At 25.2% G+C, this 15857-nt stretch overlaps 1 protein-coding gene across 1 annotated transcript; it reads right to left on the reverse strand.

The window, feature by feature from the left end:
- Nucleotides 1-320: 320 nt before the first annotated feature.
- Nucleotides 321-7425, reverse strand: LOC132917973 (uncharacterized). The gene is made up of 3 exons (XM_060978997.1): nucleotides 7193-7425; nucleotides 1880-2108; nucleotides 321-787 (listed from the first exon to the last, which is right to left on the reverse strand). The coding sequence occupies exons 1-3, from the start codon at nucleotides 7331-7333 to the stop codon at nucleotides 423-425; spliced, it is 735 nt and encodes a 244-aa protein (XP_060834980.1). The 5' UTR covers nucleotides 7334-7425; the 3' UTR covers nucleotides 321-422.
- Nucleotides 7426-15857: the final 8432 nt, after the last annotated feature.

Below are 15857 nucleotides of genomic sequence, written 5' to 3' on the forward strand. Positions count from 1 at the left end.
GGCTAGTAAGTGAAAACTAAAAGTAATAATGTGTTTGCATTTGAAAGAATGTATAATTGCACGTTGAGGTTAGCCTAACCTATATACCTACCTACCTACCTACCTCATATTATTAATAAAATATGCAACTATACCTATTATACAGCAGTATACTACTGAGGCCGTAAAAAATATTCTCGTCGCGGAGAAACGAAGAGTTTGAAAAGTATAAGTTTTCGACCGCTGTAAATTATAATATTGTTATTGTGTCGACGCGGTTAACTGTAAAAAAATATCAACAAAACGCAAGTTTTTGAATATAAATAAATAATATGCAAATGTCTAGACATAATAATTATGTGTATCGATCACGTTTTATGTATAATTAATTTTACTAAAATATATCGATATATTAATATGTTAACAGTATACAGTATCAGTAATTATTGGTTATTGGTATCGATTTCGATTTGCTGCTTATTGATTCGGTCGTTGTGCAACATAGGATGCTTGAAAATGTTACTCCCAGACCCGGTCTTCTTGTCGCCGGCCGTTTTCGTACCGTAGTACAACGGGATGACGGCAGGACTGCAATCGTCCTGAACCATAGGGAATGTGTACTCGAGCTGGACGCCGTACTTGGGCAATTTATCGTGCACGTAACTGCGCACGTTTACCGGCACCGTCCTGTCCCTGGACAACAGGATGCTAGACAAGTACCGCGGGCTGGACGGTTTCTCGGCGCAGTGCAAAAGCACCGCCCACGTGTCCTTACAGTCCAGCACGAACGTGTTGTAAACGCCTTCGTCTAAAAAATCACAAAATGGTCGCGTTTAATTTAATTTTTTTCAACTTGATTCGTCTGCGATTGAGCATAACAAAAGTATACTTAGACGTAAATATGTATAGCAGTTTAATAGTTTATTATTCAAGTTCATTATATTGAGTGTAAGCACTGCAAGTGAAGCGCAATTAAGATAACAATTGTTCTAAGTGAACTTTAGTCATCACAAAAATGTATTATTTATTTTTAATAATTAAATACTAATACGAGATTTCACCTATGATATTTGAAATAACATATTGTTATGCTAAAACGTGATTAACAATTTATGGTGAATATGATAAAATTTTACAATATCACAAATTTAATTTTAATATGAAAGCATATAAGAAAAATGCAGGTTGCTTAATTACTTAGGTGTTTTTAGGTGATTTTTGTGGTGGCTGAACTCTAGCCTATTGGAACATATGAGTAGATAATCGCAGAACATAGAACATGCAGAACTAAAGAATAAGAAAATGTTTTAAAATTGATCAAATATTATAATGTGGGAAATTAGGTAGAATCAATTTGTTCCTGAAAAATTTCATCAAGAAATTTCATTATGTCATTATACATTTACAATAATAAAAGGTTTTCAGTTCAAACGCTTCAAAAATTAGATAATTGTCATGAAGTGATTGATATTATATTCCTTGAACGAACTCAAAAAACCTTGAAAATGTGCGATATACGTATTAAAATTGATTTGGGGTAACAACTGTATAACTTACATCCAAAATAAAAATAATTATGAATTAATGCAAATTAATTCTTATAATTATTGGCTATGCTGTTTCTACGACATTTTTGATTAGAATCGATAAAAACAATTAATAATTGGTTCTCGGTGTCTATTGTTATGTAACATAAATTAAATAAAATATAACTTAAAGTTTCGACTAAATTTTAACTTTGCAAAGTTATGCAACTCACGAATAGGTAAAACTGTAGTGTACGTATATACTATTATTATGTAACACTATAATATGTTATAGACGGACGCACGTATTTTAAAACAAACTATTATGATATCATATAATATATTATGTTATGTGATATCACAATGTGCCATACATGGTGTTTCCATGTGAACCCAATGACCGGGATGTTCGAAGCTTGGTATATTCCACGTGATGTTGCCGGTCAGCATCTCGTTGTCTGGGTCGTCCGCATAGCTGTACGTAAAGTCCATGGAAATCTCCGGCGTGTCCGGCGATAGATTGAATGTCGATCTCATGCATCTATAGATCTCCACCTCTTCCGAACTTGCGTAGTACTCTATCACGTTCCACGCGCCTTTAATCTGAAAATCGTATTTCGTTTCACTTATTACAGGTATATTATTATTAATTTATCATGCATATTTTGACATAATATGCCAATATGCGGTATATCGATGTACCGGTGTTTATTTTCTGATTATTTTAGACCACCTATAATACTTGTACATATATAGATGTACAATAATAATGATCGTATCATAGATAACTACGCATGTATGTATGCCTTTTAAAGGTAGTGTTTAAGTCATTTTAGGTCTGAGATATTTCACAAAAACGTGCAACTTTGAATTTTTTATCACAAATATTGATGATAATAATGCATTGAGTGTTGTTTTCGGCATATTTAAGTTTATAATAGTATATAGTGTGTTACTGTAATGTAATTTATTACTCTGTATTTACCTATGCATAATATTGTACTATTTAAACATTTTTGTATATTTTTTGTACATGTAAAACAATTTTAAATACTTTTATAATATTAATGTAAACAATCACGCGTGACTTTGGGGTAGAAGACTTCTCGCATTCGCATGTTTGTTTTGCACTATATCACAAAAAAGACCGACTAAATACAAATTTATTTCATATTACAACAAATCCAAATTTGTAATATTTAGATTCCTTTTTGTTTTTTGAGGCATATTTCTTTATTTTTGGGCTTTTATGCTTATTTTTTTTTTTTTAAACAATATTAATTATTAAAAAAAATATTATTATATAATTTGAATTTTGAAGGCACTTACACAATGCACATTGCCGCGTGTATCTACACAATTACGCCGCGTACAAAATTAATTGAAATCAATTAAATTCAGTAATCGATCAATATAATTGACTATTATCTAATTAAAATGTAAGTTAGTTTCATTTAGATAAAATATTTTTTTTATTTGAGAATATCTAGTACTAAATATATCTAAATTAGATAATTATATAATCTTATTTTAAATGCTTTTTATTTTATTAATATTTATCAATTAAAGTTTTTTACAAAAAGGTAAGTGCATATTTTAGCTCTACCTGTAAAGTTGTAACAAATGTACGAAAAAATAAAGCTTATTTAAAAAAACAAAATCTTATTAAAACATAGAAATAGTTCACGAAACATTTCAAACACTAATTATTTAGGTAATGGTAGCATGGTACATGTACTTTTTTCCATATGCGGTAACCAAATTGGCGAAGTATATATAAGAGTGTAAGCATTTGCGTAAAATAATAAGATCATTGAATAAGACATTATTTTAAGTGAAATTTAAGCTTCCTACTCTTCCAAGATTGAAATATTTAGTTACGCCTATGAGTGTATGATGTCGATGTGTGTGTACCTATGTGGTAGGAATGAGGGGGGGGTACTACAATTATTTCGAAATTTCTCACTTAGGTATCTCTAAATGGTTTTTCAATCAATGTTGAATTAAGAATATTGCAGTTCATATGAAAACTATACACCTATAAATAACTTGCATGCATATTTATTATTATTATTTAAAACCACAATTTGTTAGAGCGGATTGAGGAAAAAATAAGAAGAGGGTTGAAAGATGTATGTATATTAAAATATGTAGTGGTCAGTGGAATAATTTCCCACAGTCCCATTTCGACCCATGTGTAGTGTGTACTATATGTATACGACGATAACATTTGACTGCACAGTGCACCGCCATATAATCAGTAACAGCTGTATGAACATTTGAATATCGAATTACGTATTAAACTGGTACACACACACACAAAAAAACGTTTAACACAAACGTTCATCAAATGTGATATATATTTTGAATTCACTTACATAATATTATATCGTACATTTGTTTTAAATAATTTTCTAATACGATTTTTTAATATAACACAAACCACATGTGCGGAAACTTATTTAATACCTATACATTATACCATATTATTATCTAATTTGGTTTCCTTACTATACTTATAATACTTTAAAATTATAATAAATTGATAACTGTTGACTGATAACTAAAGTCCGTATTTAAATACCCTGTGAAATTTCTTTTCAACACAATAATGACCTTAATAAAATGATCGAAATTCTTTTTATAGGCACGAAAATGCGTAATTGTTAGAGAAACTTACGTTTTAACTTTCGGCATTTTGACCCTTCTTTATCTTAGATAAACTAACAATAAAACATAAAATAAATACCAAAATTATAGGCACGCACAATAAATGCACTGTATAGGAATACTGGAAATATATGCGATTGCGATGTATTTACAAACTACAAAATTTTGTACTTAGAATGCATTGTTCTAGAACATCCAAAAATAATACGCTTTGCATAATAATCTGGTCTTGACTGATAACACTATCATCTATTATTTAATATTTATATTTATGGTATCATTTTATTATTTATTAGCCTCATTTCTCTTATTGTATAATTATTATAGATAAACGATATACCCAATAAAAATCATACAGATATACACAGTGATTATTTTAACAATAAACACTTATAGCTTCAAAAACTATTAAAGTTTTGTGCACTAATATAAATAAGTCATTACAAAATAATACTTTTTAATTTTTTGTATTATAGTAGTTTGGTAGTATGCATTTTTAATTCTATATTTATATTGAGTTCTGAGAATATAAAATGGAAGAATTATGTTTGTGGTTTTAACTTTCGCATATAATAATAGTTTTAAAATAAGTAGAGAGCATAATAAATATGTTAGGTATATTGTAAAAATTGCGTGTCTATATTTTTTAAAAACTTTTCCCAACTGTTCTATTTTTATATGTATAATTTACCCATATTATTATTATTATTAATATTTAATTAATAAGTTCATTATTGTATTTTATATACATAATAGTTAACATTTTATCATTTTCGTTAATATTACATTAAATAAAACAATTTAAAAAAAGTTTTTTTGATTATAAGCAGAACGATGAGTACATTGATATACATTGATGTGTGTGTGTGTTTTTGTGTATGTGTAATTTAAGTAATTATACTACTTAGTATAAGTTTTATATGTAGTCGATAAAATGCTTTAATGTTCAACACTGAGGTTAATTTTAGTAAAAAATTAAATCTTGTTTCTACCTTAAAGAGTTCAAAATTAAAAATGCCTAGTACTTTTTTTTATAGATAATTTAGAAAAATAAACAAAAAATTAAGTAAAAACAAACAAGAATTTTCACATGTTTATTTCTTTATTGTATTGTAATTATTCAAAAATGAATAATCGTAGAAACTTTAAAATGTCACCAATTTCTTTATATGATCATTTTTAATTATGTATATGGTATAATTTTCGAATTTTTTTATAAATGTTGATTAAAAATTATTTGCTTGGTAGAAATGTTTATAAATGTACTACAAAGCTCCTCATAAATTGTTAAATTCAGTTTAAAATTATCAAACATTTATTTTTATATATATTTTTTTTTATAAGAATTTTAATATTTTTTTATAGTTAGAAATTCATAAAAAAAATGTTCTATTTATAATTTATATCTAACATTTGAAAAATGAATACAAAATTCTTTATACATTTTTAAACCTGTATTTGGAAAAATGTTCTATTGGCAAGTCAAATTAATTTAAATGACCATTTGAGTTTGAAATTTTTATGACAATAGATTTCACCCTTATAAGTACTATTTCTTTCCTATTTCTTTCCTAATGATTTTTGTTTTATTTTGTTATTTAAAAAAAAATAATCCTAAATATTTGAATATTTAACTAAATGTTTATTCCATTATTTTATATACATATATGGTATAATTTTTTAAATATGAAGTAAGCTATTGGCATGAGTATTCATTGATTTTTTTTCTATAAATTTCAATTAAAAAAATGTTTGATGGTTAAAAATTTTTAAGCATTTAATATTAGATCTCACATAAATTATATTATTAAAAATACAAAACACAATTTTTTTTTTATACATAAATATTTGAAGTTCAAATTTTTACAAAATTTATTAATTACAAAATTACAATTAACGAGTATTTTGTAGTAAAGAATTTATGAAATCTTTAATTTTTATAGCTAAGGTTTAAAACTTTGAAAGCTTAATATAATATTCCTCATAAGTATTTTATTATACTGAAGCTAAAAATTATTTTTTATATGCAGTTGAAGAAATTTAATTTTAAATAAAATTTCTTATTTTTATAATAATTAACGATGTTAATTATTTTGTCATAAATAAAAAATATTATTCACGGGAACTTACAGCTTTGGTGTATATTATATTATTATGCGCTATGAAATTTTCGATTTATTTTAAGATATTATCTATTCATATTATGAATTTATTTTTACTTTTTAACGGTATTTACAAAAAATATGTTATTACTTATTACATTTTGAGTTATTTAAGCTGGATATGATGTTTTTAAATACATATTATGTTTATGGTAATATTAAATATCAATAATATAATAAATGCAATATTTTCGGAAAATATTATATCAACCTACAGTAATACTAAAAGTAATATAAATACCTATTTAATAGTATATCAAATATATATCCTATATTAATAGCTATATAAAAAACATATTATAAAATATACTAGTGTATAGGCTGACACTAGTCTTAACAGAACACAACTCCACTTAGAATCGTTTTTCATACAACATCATTCAATTCAAATGTAATAATGACCCATTCGACGCCTAATGTACAGAGCGATACCTACTTGCTTACCTTTTTTTATTTGTTTTTTATACCGTAACAACAGTCTATAGTTTTAATAAAATAAAATATTTTAAAGTCCTCTTCACTATGTCACTAGTATAATAATCTTAAACCTAATTAAAAGTTAATATCGAATAAAATCTTGCACATAATAATATATTATTCTAAATACGCACATATATTGTGTAATTTACAGTAAAAAAAATATATTATGAAACAATGTTTTTTTATTTTTTTTAATAAATAGGCACTATAAGACAGATTTACTATATTATTTAATGTTAAATGTTCAACGAATATTACTATCATCGGATAATACTTTACTGTACTTTGATACATTTTATTTTATATTATAATATTGTATATTTATTAGTGATGAATGGGAATACTATCATTTATCATATATTATATAGTTCTCACTGCGTCTAGATCACAATTGCTCCTGGCCCTGACTTCTGGACACTTCATCTCGTCATTTTTCGACAGCTTATAACACAACGTCGAGTGGCTAAAACCGACAATAATACAGAATAAAACTTTTACCACTTTAAAACACGCCATAATAATATTATACAGCGATGAATAAAATGCACTTATTAAATTGTATAATTCGTGAATAAACTGGTTCAACAACGCGGAACGTGTCGCTTTGGTGGTACATATTTTTTTATCAGTTATCTCCCGATATCCGGTATTCAAATGCGTACAATAATAGTAAATAATAACGTCGGGTCGATAAAAACAAATATTTATCACTATGTCCACATAAAAATGTCGACATTTCGTGTAGGTAAGCGATCAAAGTTTTCAGTCGCACAGATTGTAATATGTCATAATTTTTCAACAACACTTCTGAAAATGTATAGATACACGTTGACCTAGTTTTCGCGGTGCCTTAAAATAAGAACTGGAAACGAACAGGATGAAATTAATGGTATTTGTCTATGAATATTATTGGTGTGTATGTGTATGTTATTTTTTCGGGAGGCCTCTTTAAAAAAAAAACTGGTTCTGCGTTGATCATTAATTGGAATACTCGTTTAGAACACGGGGACGGCTGTGATATTTTTTTTTTTTTATTTAAAGTTTATTCCAGCTCATTGATATCGTAGTCAGCCAACAGGTTAGGTTAAATGTCCATTAGTATTAATATCTTGCTATTATTTAGTATATTATTATTACTTGCCAGTTGCCAGTAATGCACGCTGCATCCCTATATTACTACTGGGATTCGTGGTACAAATAAAATAATATCGAATTTCGTAATATTATATACGTTTAAGTACAGATGTTTGACGATAAGCTGCGCTGATTTAGGCTCAAAGAAGAACTACAGTCAACGTGACAGCATATGTGTGTGACTCGGAGAAAGCTCAGGAACGTTTTAAACACATGTGTGTGTGTGTGTGTGTGTATACACGAGAAGTTTTATTATGTGAAGGCAGTCCCCGAATAATATAATGTGATATATACGAACATAGTATAGTGGACAAGAGGTCACCACAGAGATGTAGACAAGTAGTCTCATCAATTCGAGTTTGTTACGGAATAATAAATATAATAATATAATAATTGATGTTGGTGGTAACCACGACGAAGGTTCGATAATTTATTAATATTATTATTGTAAAATTATAATAATATTTTTATAGTTATATTAATCATTTCATATTTTTATGAATTATGGAAATGTATGCTGATCACTTCCGGAAATACTGTTTAATAATTTAAACCTCATAATATTAAGTTGAGCGTCAATGTATACTATTTTTTTATCATCAAGACGACAATAACATAAATGTTTTAATTGAAATTAATTTTTAGATATCTAATTATTGTCATACGATAACACTATTATTTAAAATAATGGGATTAATCAATAATTCTAAAATTCTAAGAAATATACTATGTCGATTTTTAAGAAACAGTTGATTTAGACGTGAAAAATGTCTATACCTATACAATATTCGATGACATAAAAATTCACATTAGTAGTTAATTATGGTAATTATAGTATATTATCATTGATTTTAATTGCATAGATGCAAATTGAACTGACATTAATGAGATAAGCATAAACTATGGATTTTGTATTCCGAAGTGAGTTCCTATAGTACATAGTAGATAGGTACGAATTAATATCTACCTAATATTATATCTAAAATAGCATGTAATTAATAATGATTAAGTCAGTAGATACTAAGGTTGTCTCATGCTATGTTTCAACAGTTTTTTAAATTATATTACGAAAATCAAAAGTAACAATGTTTTTATTAGCTTGTAAATTGTTTACATGAAATGTAAATAATACCTTGAATACTATATACCTATATACAATAAATATGTTTTACTTAAAAAGATTTTTTTTGCAACTTATAAAATTTAAATCAACATAATATATTTTACTTATTATTGTTCACTCGACATTGATATATCAGATTAATTTCTTAAATTAATATTAATAGATATTATCAATACGCTTGTCTGTTTAGTGTTTACAAAGTTAAACAAAAATATTTTAATAGTATTTTGATTTAAAATATTTTTCAATCTATAAATATAAAATGTAAACATTTTCGTTGGGTAGGTAATACTAGGGAAACAATTCATTCATATAATATCATATAAGTCTCATTAATAAGCCCATTTGAACTTGCTCGTACTTAAAAAATTATTATTATTATTATTTTAAAAATTGATCTGTGTAGTGTCTTGCTTCTGTTATGACTTGTTAATATGGAAACTATATAAATAATGAAGTAAAAACAGTTTCAATAAGAACTATATTTAAATATTTTATAATTTTTTAGTTTATTTTATTTTTGAGAAAACAAACTTAATTTTATTTATATTAATTAATTTAGTACCCTATTTTTTAGTGGATGGACTCTTTTTTGCATTCTTTATAATATTAAATATCTTAAAAAATATTTTATTTTATTATTTAATTAACTAATATCTGTATAAAAGGAGTCATACAACAATACATTGTAATATCAGATCTATGCTTTCTAAATAATTCTTGCCATTTTTAATAATAAATAAAAAAGAAAAATAAAGAACTTTTTAAAAGTACGGCTATACCTGGACTCGATACTAACCAAGTAATAAAAAAATATTGAATTTTGTATTATTATCATGTTGATGACAAAGTTAATTTTGTATAGTTAAGCAACCAATAAATATATATTTTATATTTATTATAAATATTAAAAAAGTATAAAAACTACAAAACTATTAATTTATCGTAATACATCAATACCATATATATTATATTAAATATAAATATTTTTTCATTTAAGTTGCCTAGACGTATTTTAAGGGAAGTGGCCAAACTACTACAATTATGTCCTACTTTCTCAATGATTCTACTAAGGATGCAAGAATGTTCCGAGTAATTTATCCTCTTTCTTTTTTACTAAAATTGTATTTAAACTAAATTACATGTTAACAACAACTAGATTAAAATATTTTTTTAATAAGATCAGTTTAATTAATTACTACAGTTGCTTAATGTGTTTCACAGTACTCCTTATTTGTTTATTAAAATTTAACTGCTTGTCGTTTATGAGGTGTTGTTATTAATCTAAAATGCATCACTAAAAATCACAGCCGTATTTTTATAAAAAAAAATAAGACATTTATTTTTATTATAATAAAGGTTATCAGGATTATTTAGGTATCAATAAAAAAATTCGCATAGCATTATCGTAATAATAACTATATTTATATATCTATTAGTCATTTAAAGGATACAATAATATTAGTAAGTTAGTAATAAATTAATATTTAGAATAAAATAGTTAATAAAATAAAAGATAAGTACATGGCACTATGGTAGATATAATAAAACTTGTAGAAAATATTCTTACACAGTTTTAATTTAAAATTCAAAAGGATTATTTTGGTTTAGTATTTTACACATGATTGCTAAATAATGCTTAAAATTTATCCAATTCTTCCAATAATCTGGTTTTATGCACCTTATAAGAATAAAATTAGGATTATAGATAATAAAAATATTAAATATATATGTGTGTGTATATGGTATACTAGAATGGATAGGTTAGGAACAAAAATTAAATTAATTAAAATTAATTTTGATATTAAATTGATCAACTAGATATTGATAAATCAGGTCTTTTGTAAATTATTTATTAATATACTAGTAGTTATTTTAACAAAAATAAATATAACTATAGTTGCTAACTAAAAGCGATGTAAATTTGACATGAGTAAGTCCTATACGGTTATAGGTAAAAACGATTTTAGTAAAAAAAAATGGACCTACAAATTTAAAAATAACTGTTGCAAGCAAACTGAAATCGGTAAAATCGCGTTTTCTTTAAATTACCCACAGGCCAAAATAATTTCAAAATTAATTTTTTGACTTGGTGGTGTTCCACGATATTTATAGTTCTGGGTGGCAACTAGTTGCGTTCCGTGGTAAAAATTTCTTTCGAATTGCAGCCCAGGTTTTTTTTAGCGCATATGCGAATTTCGGCCCAAATTTTATTAATCAAACATTGTTTAAATATACAATTTCATATTACCAATTTTATTTTTTTTAACATTTCTGGAAACGAAATTTATATGTCCATCGATTACATATAAACTACGATTTTTCGCTCTATACATTTTGTTTTCATTTCATTAGCCGTTAGAAAAAAAGTAAAACACAATACAAATTAGAACTGAGATCTGTAAGCGGTGAAACGTTCTCGGTGGTAGAAAAGCGACGACTAAGATGTTCTTGGCATTTTGGTATCTACGTTGTACTGGCGTTATTAAACAGTCAACAAGTTATCAGTTGAGATGGAATATTATCTCGATATAATGTTATAAACCTATAGTATTATGACTGCTGACTGTAGTTATTATAGAATGGGGAACGATAATAATATATAGGATATGCAGACGTGGACAAAAATTAATCGTACCGCAATTCCGATTAGACCTTTTTTCCTATGTATCTTAGGGATGCAACTAGTATGCAGCCAAAGTTCTAGACACGCCCAAAAACAAATGACAACTATAGAAATGTTATCATATATTTTATAATATATATATATAGTGCTATCGAATTACGATTCTTCGAAGAATATTTATTTTTTTTATTATAAATATGTTTTAAAAGCAGCCAACAGATGTAAACAATGATGTTTAGATATGTTTGTCGTATTCTCATAGTATACGATTATAATTTAAGTAGGCAAATCAAAACATATTTTAGCCGATTATAACACAAATTATTTAGGTATTTCATTTTAGACTCATTAAGTGTGTACCATCTACGAATAGAAACAATGTATAAGCGTTTCTATATAAATATCGAGTGATTTTCCTTTAATTGTTTCCGTTTTTTTTTTATTCATTAACTAAACGTTGTGTCTAAAATTGATTACTAAAAGAAATATTACAATATTATAACTACCTACATTTTATTTTAAAGCACTAAAATATTCTAAGGAAAAGTGAATTCTTTTTAGTTCATCGTGATTATAGAAACATTCATAACATACATTTTTTATTCATGAATGTGGACCATAGGTAATAGTTATAATATAAACATATATAATAATATATACAGTGGCATGATTATCGAAGATAAACAACTCTGTTTAGTTAATATTCTATCTCTCTCGATCGGTTTAAAATTGTTTATAATTTATAACTCCACATTATATTTTCTTTAATTTAAAAGAACATATTTTACAATGAATAAATATAAAAATATCCACATAAAATATTACACATTTACACGATATACCCATAGTATGAATTCGAATTTGGTTACCGTAGAGTTATTAGTTTTTATCGTCGGTTATAATAAAATACCATCTAAAAACTATATACCCTAGTTATTGAGGAATTAAATTAAACTAATACAAAACATTTTTAATCCCATGTATTTCATACACACCTACAACGCACTATTTTTCTAAACGTAAATAAATCGATCTTATAGCGCGATCATTTGGTTGTTATTAAATTGTATAAAGTTTATGCAACTTACATAATAAATACGTATAACATAAACATACTTACAAGAAAATTAAAATTAAAAACATTGACGGTTTAAAATAATAAAATTATATGAATTGTCGAGGTTAACGTATCTATCATAACGCTGCAGGTATACCTGATTTAGATAAGAATCCAAATAGTAAATAACAAATAGTATATAATTTTTATATCTAAAAAAAATATTTTTCATAACATTGGAAGAAAACTAGGTTATTTAAAGACTAATAAAAAATTATAATTAACTATTCAATTGAAAATCTTAATTTGTAGCCTTTTAGTCATTACTTAACTTATAGAAAATTAATCATGTAATAATTAAAGTTATATCTTATTTTTTTTCTTTTACTTTATCTTATTTTATCTATTTTGTTCTCTTTTATATATCGATTTTAAGTTGTAAACAAGTAACTCATTTTCTCCACCACAAGCTATGCTTATTGGGGTAAATTAATTAAAATGTATTGTATTGTAAATTGTATTTTAATTTGATTTTCTTAATAAAAAAAATAATAAAATAATGTTAAATTCATACAAATTCTAGAGGAACCCATGAAGCTGTATTTGTAATCGTATGTCATAAAAACCACAACCTTTAGGTAAATCTAATACATAGGGTTTTGTAAATTTATCTACAGTCTAATAACATATTATACATACCATATACGTGAACTTGATATTTAAAATAATATTAAAATACTGACATGTATCATGAATTCATGACTATTCCATGACCATTATATACAACTATACAATTATAAGGTATACTATTTATTAATATTATATTATTTATGAAATGTTAATGATTTTAGATTTTGAGCGGAGTAATATAGTGTATATTACATAATATGAGTGTATTTTTTTTCATATTGTTCATAAATCTTCAACTTTAAATGTGGTGTCTGGTAGGAAATTGGATCTACTTGGTACTTTGGGGGAGAGGTCAAAAGTTAGTTATAATATGACTAAAGAAATTTAAAATACTTTATAAAATAATCAGAACTAATTGAATCGTTGTGATATTGTGGTTCAAAAATGTATAATAGTAGAGACCTTTAAATTTTTACCAAATATTTATACTATCATTTTCTACATGAGAAATGACTTTAAAAAAAGTTTGTATCTTTTTGTAAAAATACATTTTCAATTTTAGACATTTTATTTAGTTATTCTTCGCTTTGTTATATATGATTATTATTATTTTTTTTGTAAATAAAATACTAAAATAGCTTTACAATTTAATACAATATTCGTCATAACTTACTCTTACAGAAATTAAAAAAAAATATATTGTCATAATTTTTTTATTAGCGCGTGTTCAAATGTTGACAAAATTATCACGGAGATTTAAAAATTATTTTACAATTAAAAGTTCATACCTATTTTGATTTGATTTGATAATATATCAAGAAAATCCACACGATTTTGTTTTTGCTGGAATTAAAAAAAACTTAGCATGCAGCCTCGTATATTTTTGATGAATGATTAAAGTTAAAAATTCGCTGACATTGAATATTCACACGTAAAATAACAAATTAAAAGTATTTTGTCATTTTGTTGTAGTTAAAAAAAAAAATGATTGTACATTTAAAACAATACACCGTAGTTTCTCAACCTTTTAAGTGTCGCGACTCGCGACCCTCAAAATAAGTATAAAATATGGTACTTACATATATATTATTATTATTATAAATAATTATAAATAATAATATTTTAATATATTAGGTAGTGTAATCACTGTAATCTATTGTACTAGAATTATAAATAGAAAAATATATAAAATATCTTTAGAAACTTATGACAATGCATCTACGCTTAGAACCGTTTTTCATCTATAATAATAATATATCACTGCACTCAAATTTAAATTAGCCGTTACCAAATTAAGAGGTATACTGTGAGTTGTTATTTTAATGAATACCTACCTACGTTGTGATAGTATATACATATTAATTACTATAATATTTTATTTAATATTTATAATAACTATCAATTTTCACGGAATATCTACCATCTACGTAGGCAATTATTAATAATTATCATATAAATATTAAGAACATTGTAAAAAAGATCAGAGTTTAATTATTATTGTGATCCATAGTATTATGTAAACAAGCGTATAGCTTAAAGTGCTTGAACCATTCAAAGGTTTCTTACGGAATAAAACGAAAATAATAATATCAATATTATTTTGCATAGTATGTAATTGCTCTCTAGTAGATAAATATCCAACTACAACATGAAACTTGTTTTATTTTCACTTTTTTATTACTAGGTTACAGCATGTATAGGAGTATTAAAGTATTTGATTCAGTGACATATAAATTTAATAATATGATATATTTAAATACTAAAGCAATCAACTATGACTAATGTGGTGTTTAAGTTATTATGTTATTTTTTTTAGTTTACATTTAGAGCAAATTAGAAAATGAGTAAAATTTCGGTACATGTTAATTGTAGAAGTTTTATTTGGAGAGTTTTCTAAACAATGATCAAAGTAAAAAAAAGTATTGATCTTTTATGCAGTTGTTTTTACAAAAACGTAATCTTTGTTTTTGATAACACATTTCTGCTACTAAAAAGCTCCAAAAGTTTTAGCTTTAATTTCGTTTCACTAGCACAATACTATATACCTAATTATTTTCCTCTTACAAGAAAATGAACATGAATTAACGATCTTCGCAAATTATGAAATAAACAATAATAGCTATGTAACATTTAACAATTCAACTAACATATTATATTCTAATTGTGCAACAAAAATTATCTAGTTGTTTAAGTTTTTATTGATGATAACACTCATACTTTTTAAAAATAAATTAAATTGCATATTTTTCACATTATACTTTTTTTTTTATTGTTTATGTAATACATTTTCTTTGAATAGAACAGTATACAGTAGTACACCAAGAATACAAATGTATAATAATTGAAACAACAAATATTTATTATAATATATATAATGTATATTTTCCTTAGGGAAAAATTACCTTAAAAAAAGTATTTAAAAAGAAAACAATTTTAATTCATTGCTACAATATTAAATTATATCATTTCG

Source organism: Rhopalosiphum padi, chromosome 1 (assembly GCF_020882245.1).
Source record: "Rhopalosiphum padi isolate XX-2018 chromosome 1, ASM2088224v1, whole genome shotgun sequence".
Classification (NCBI taxonomy): Eukaryota; Metazoa; Arthropoda; class Insecta; order Hemiptera; family Aphididae; genus Rhopalosiphum; species Rhopalosiphum padi.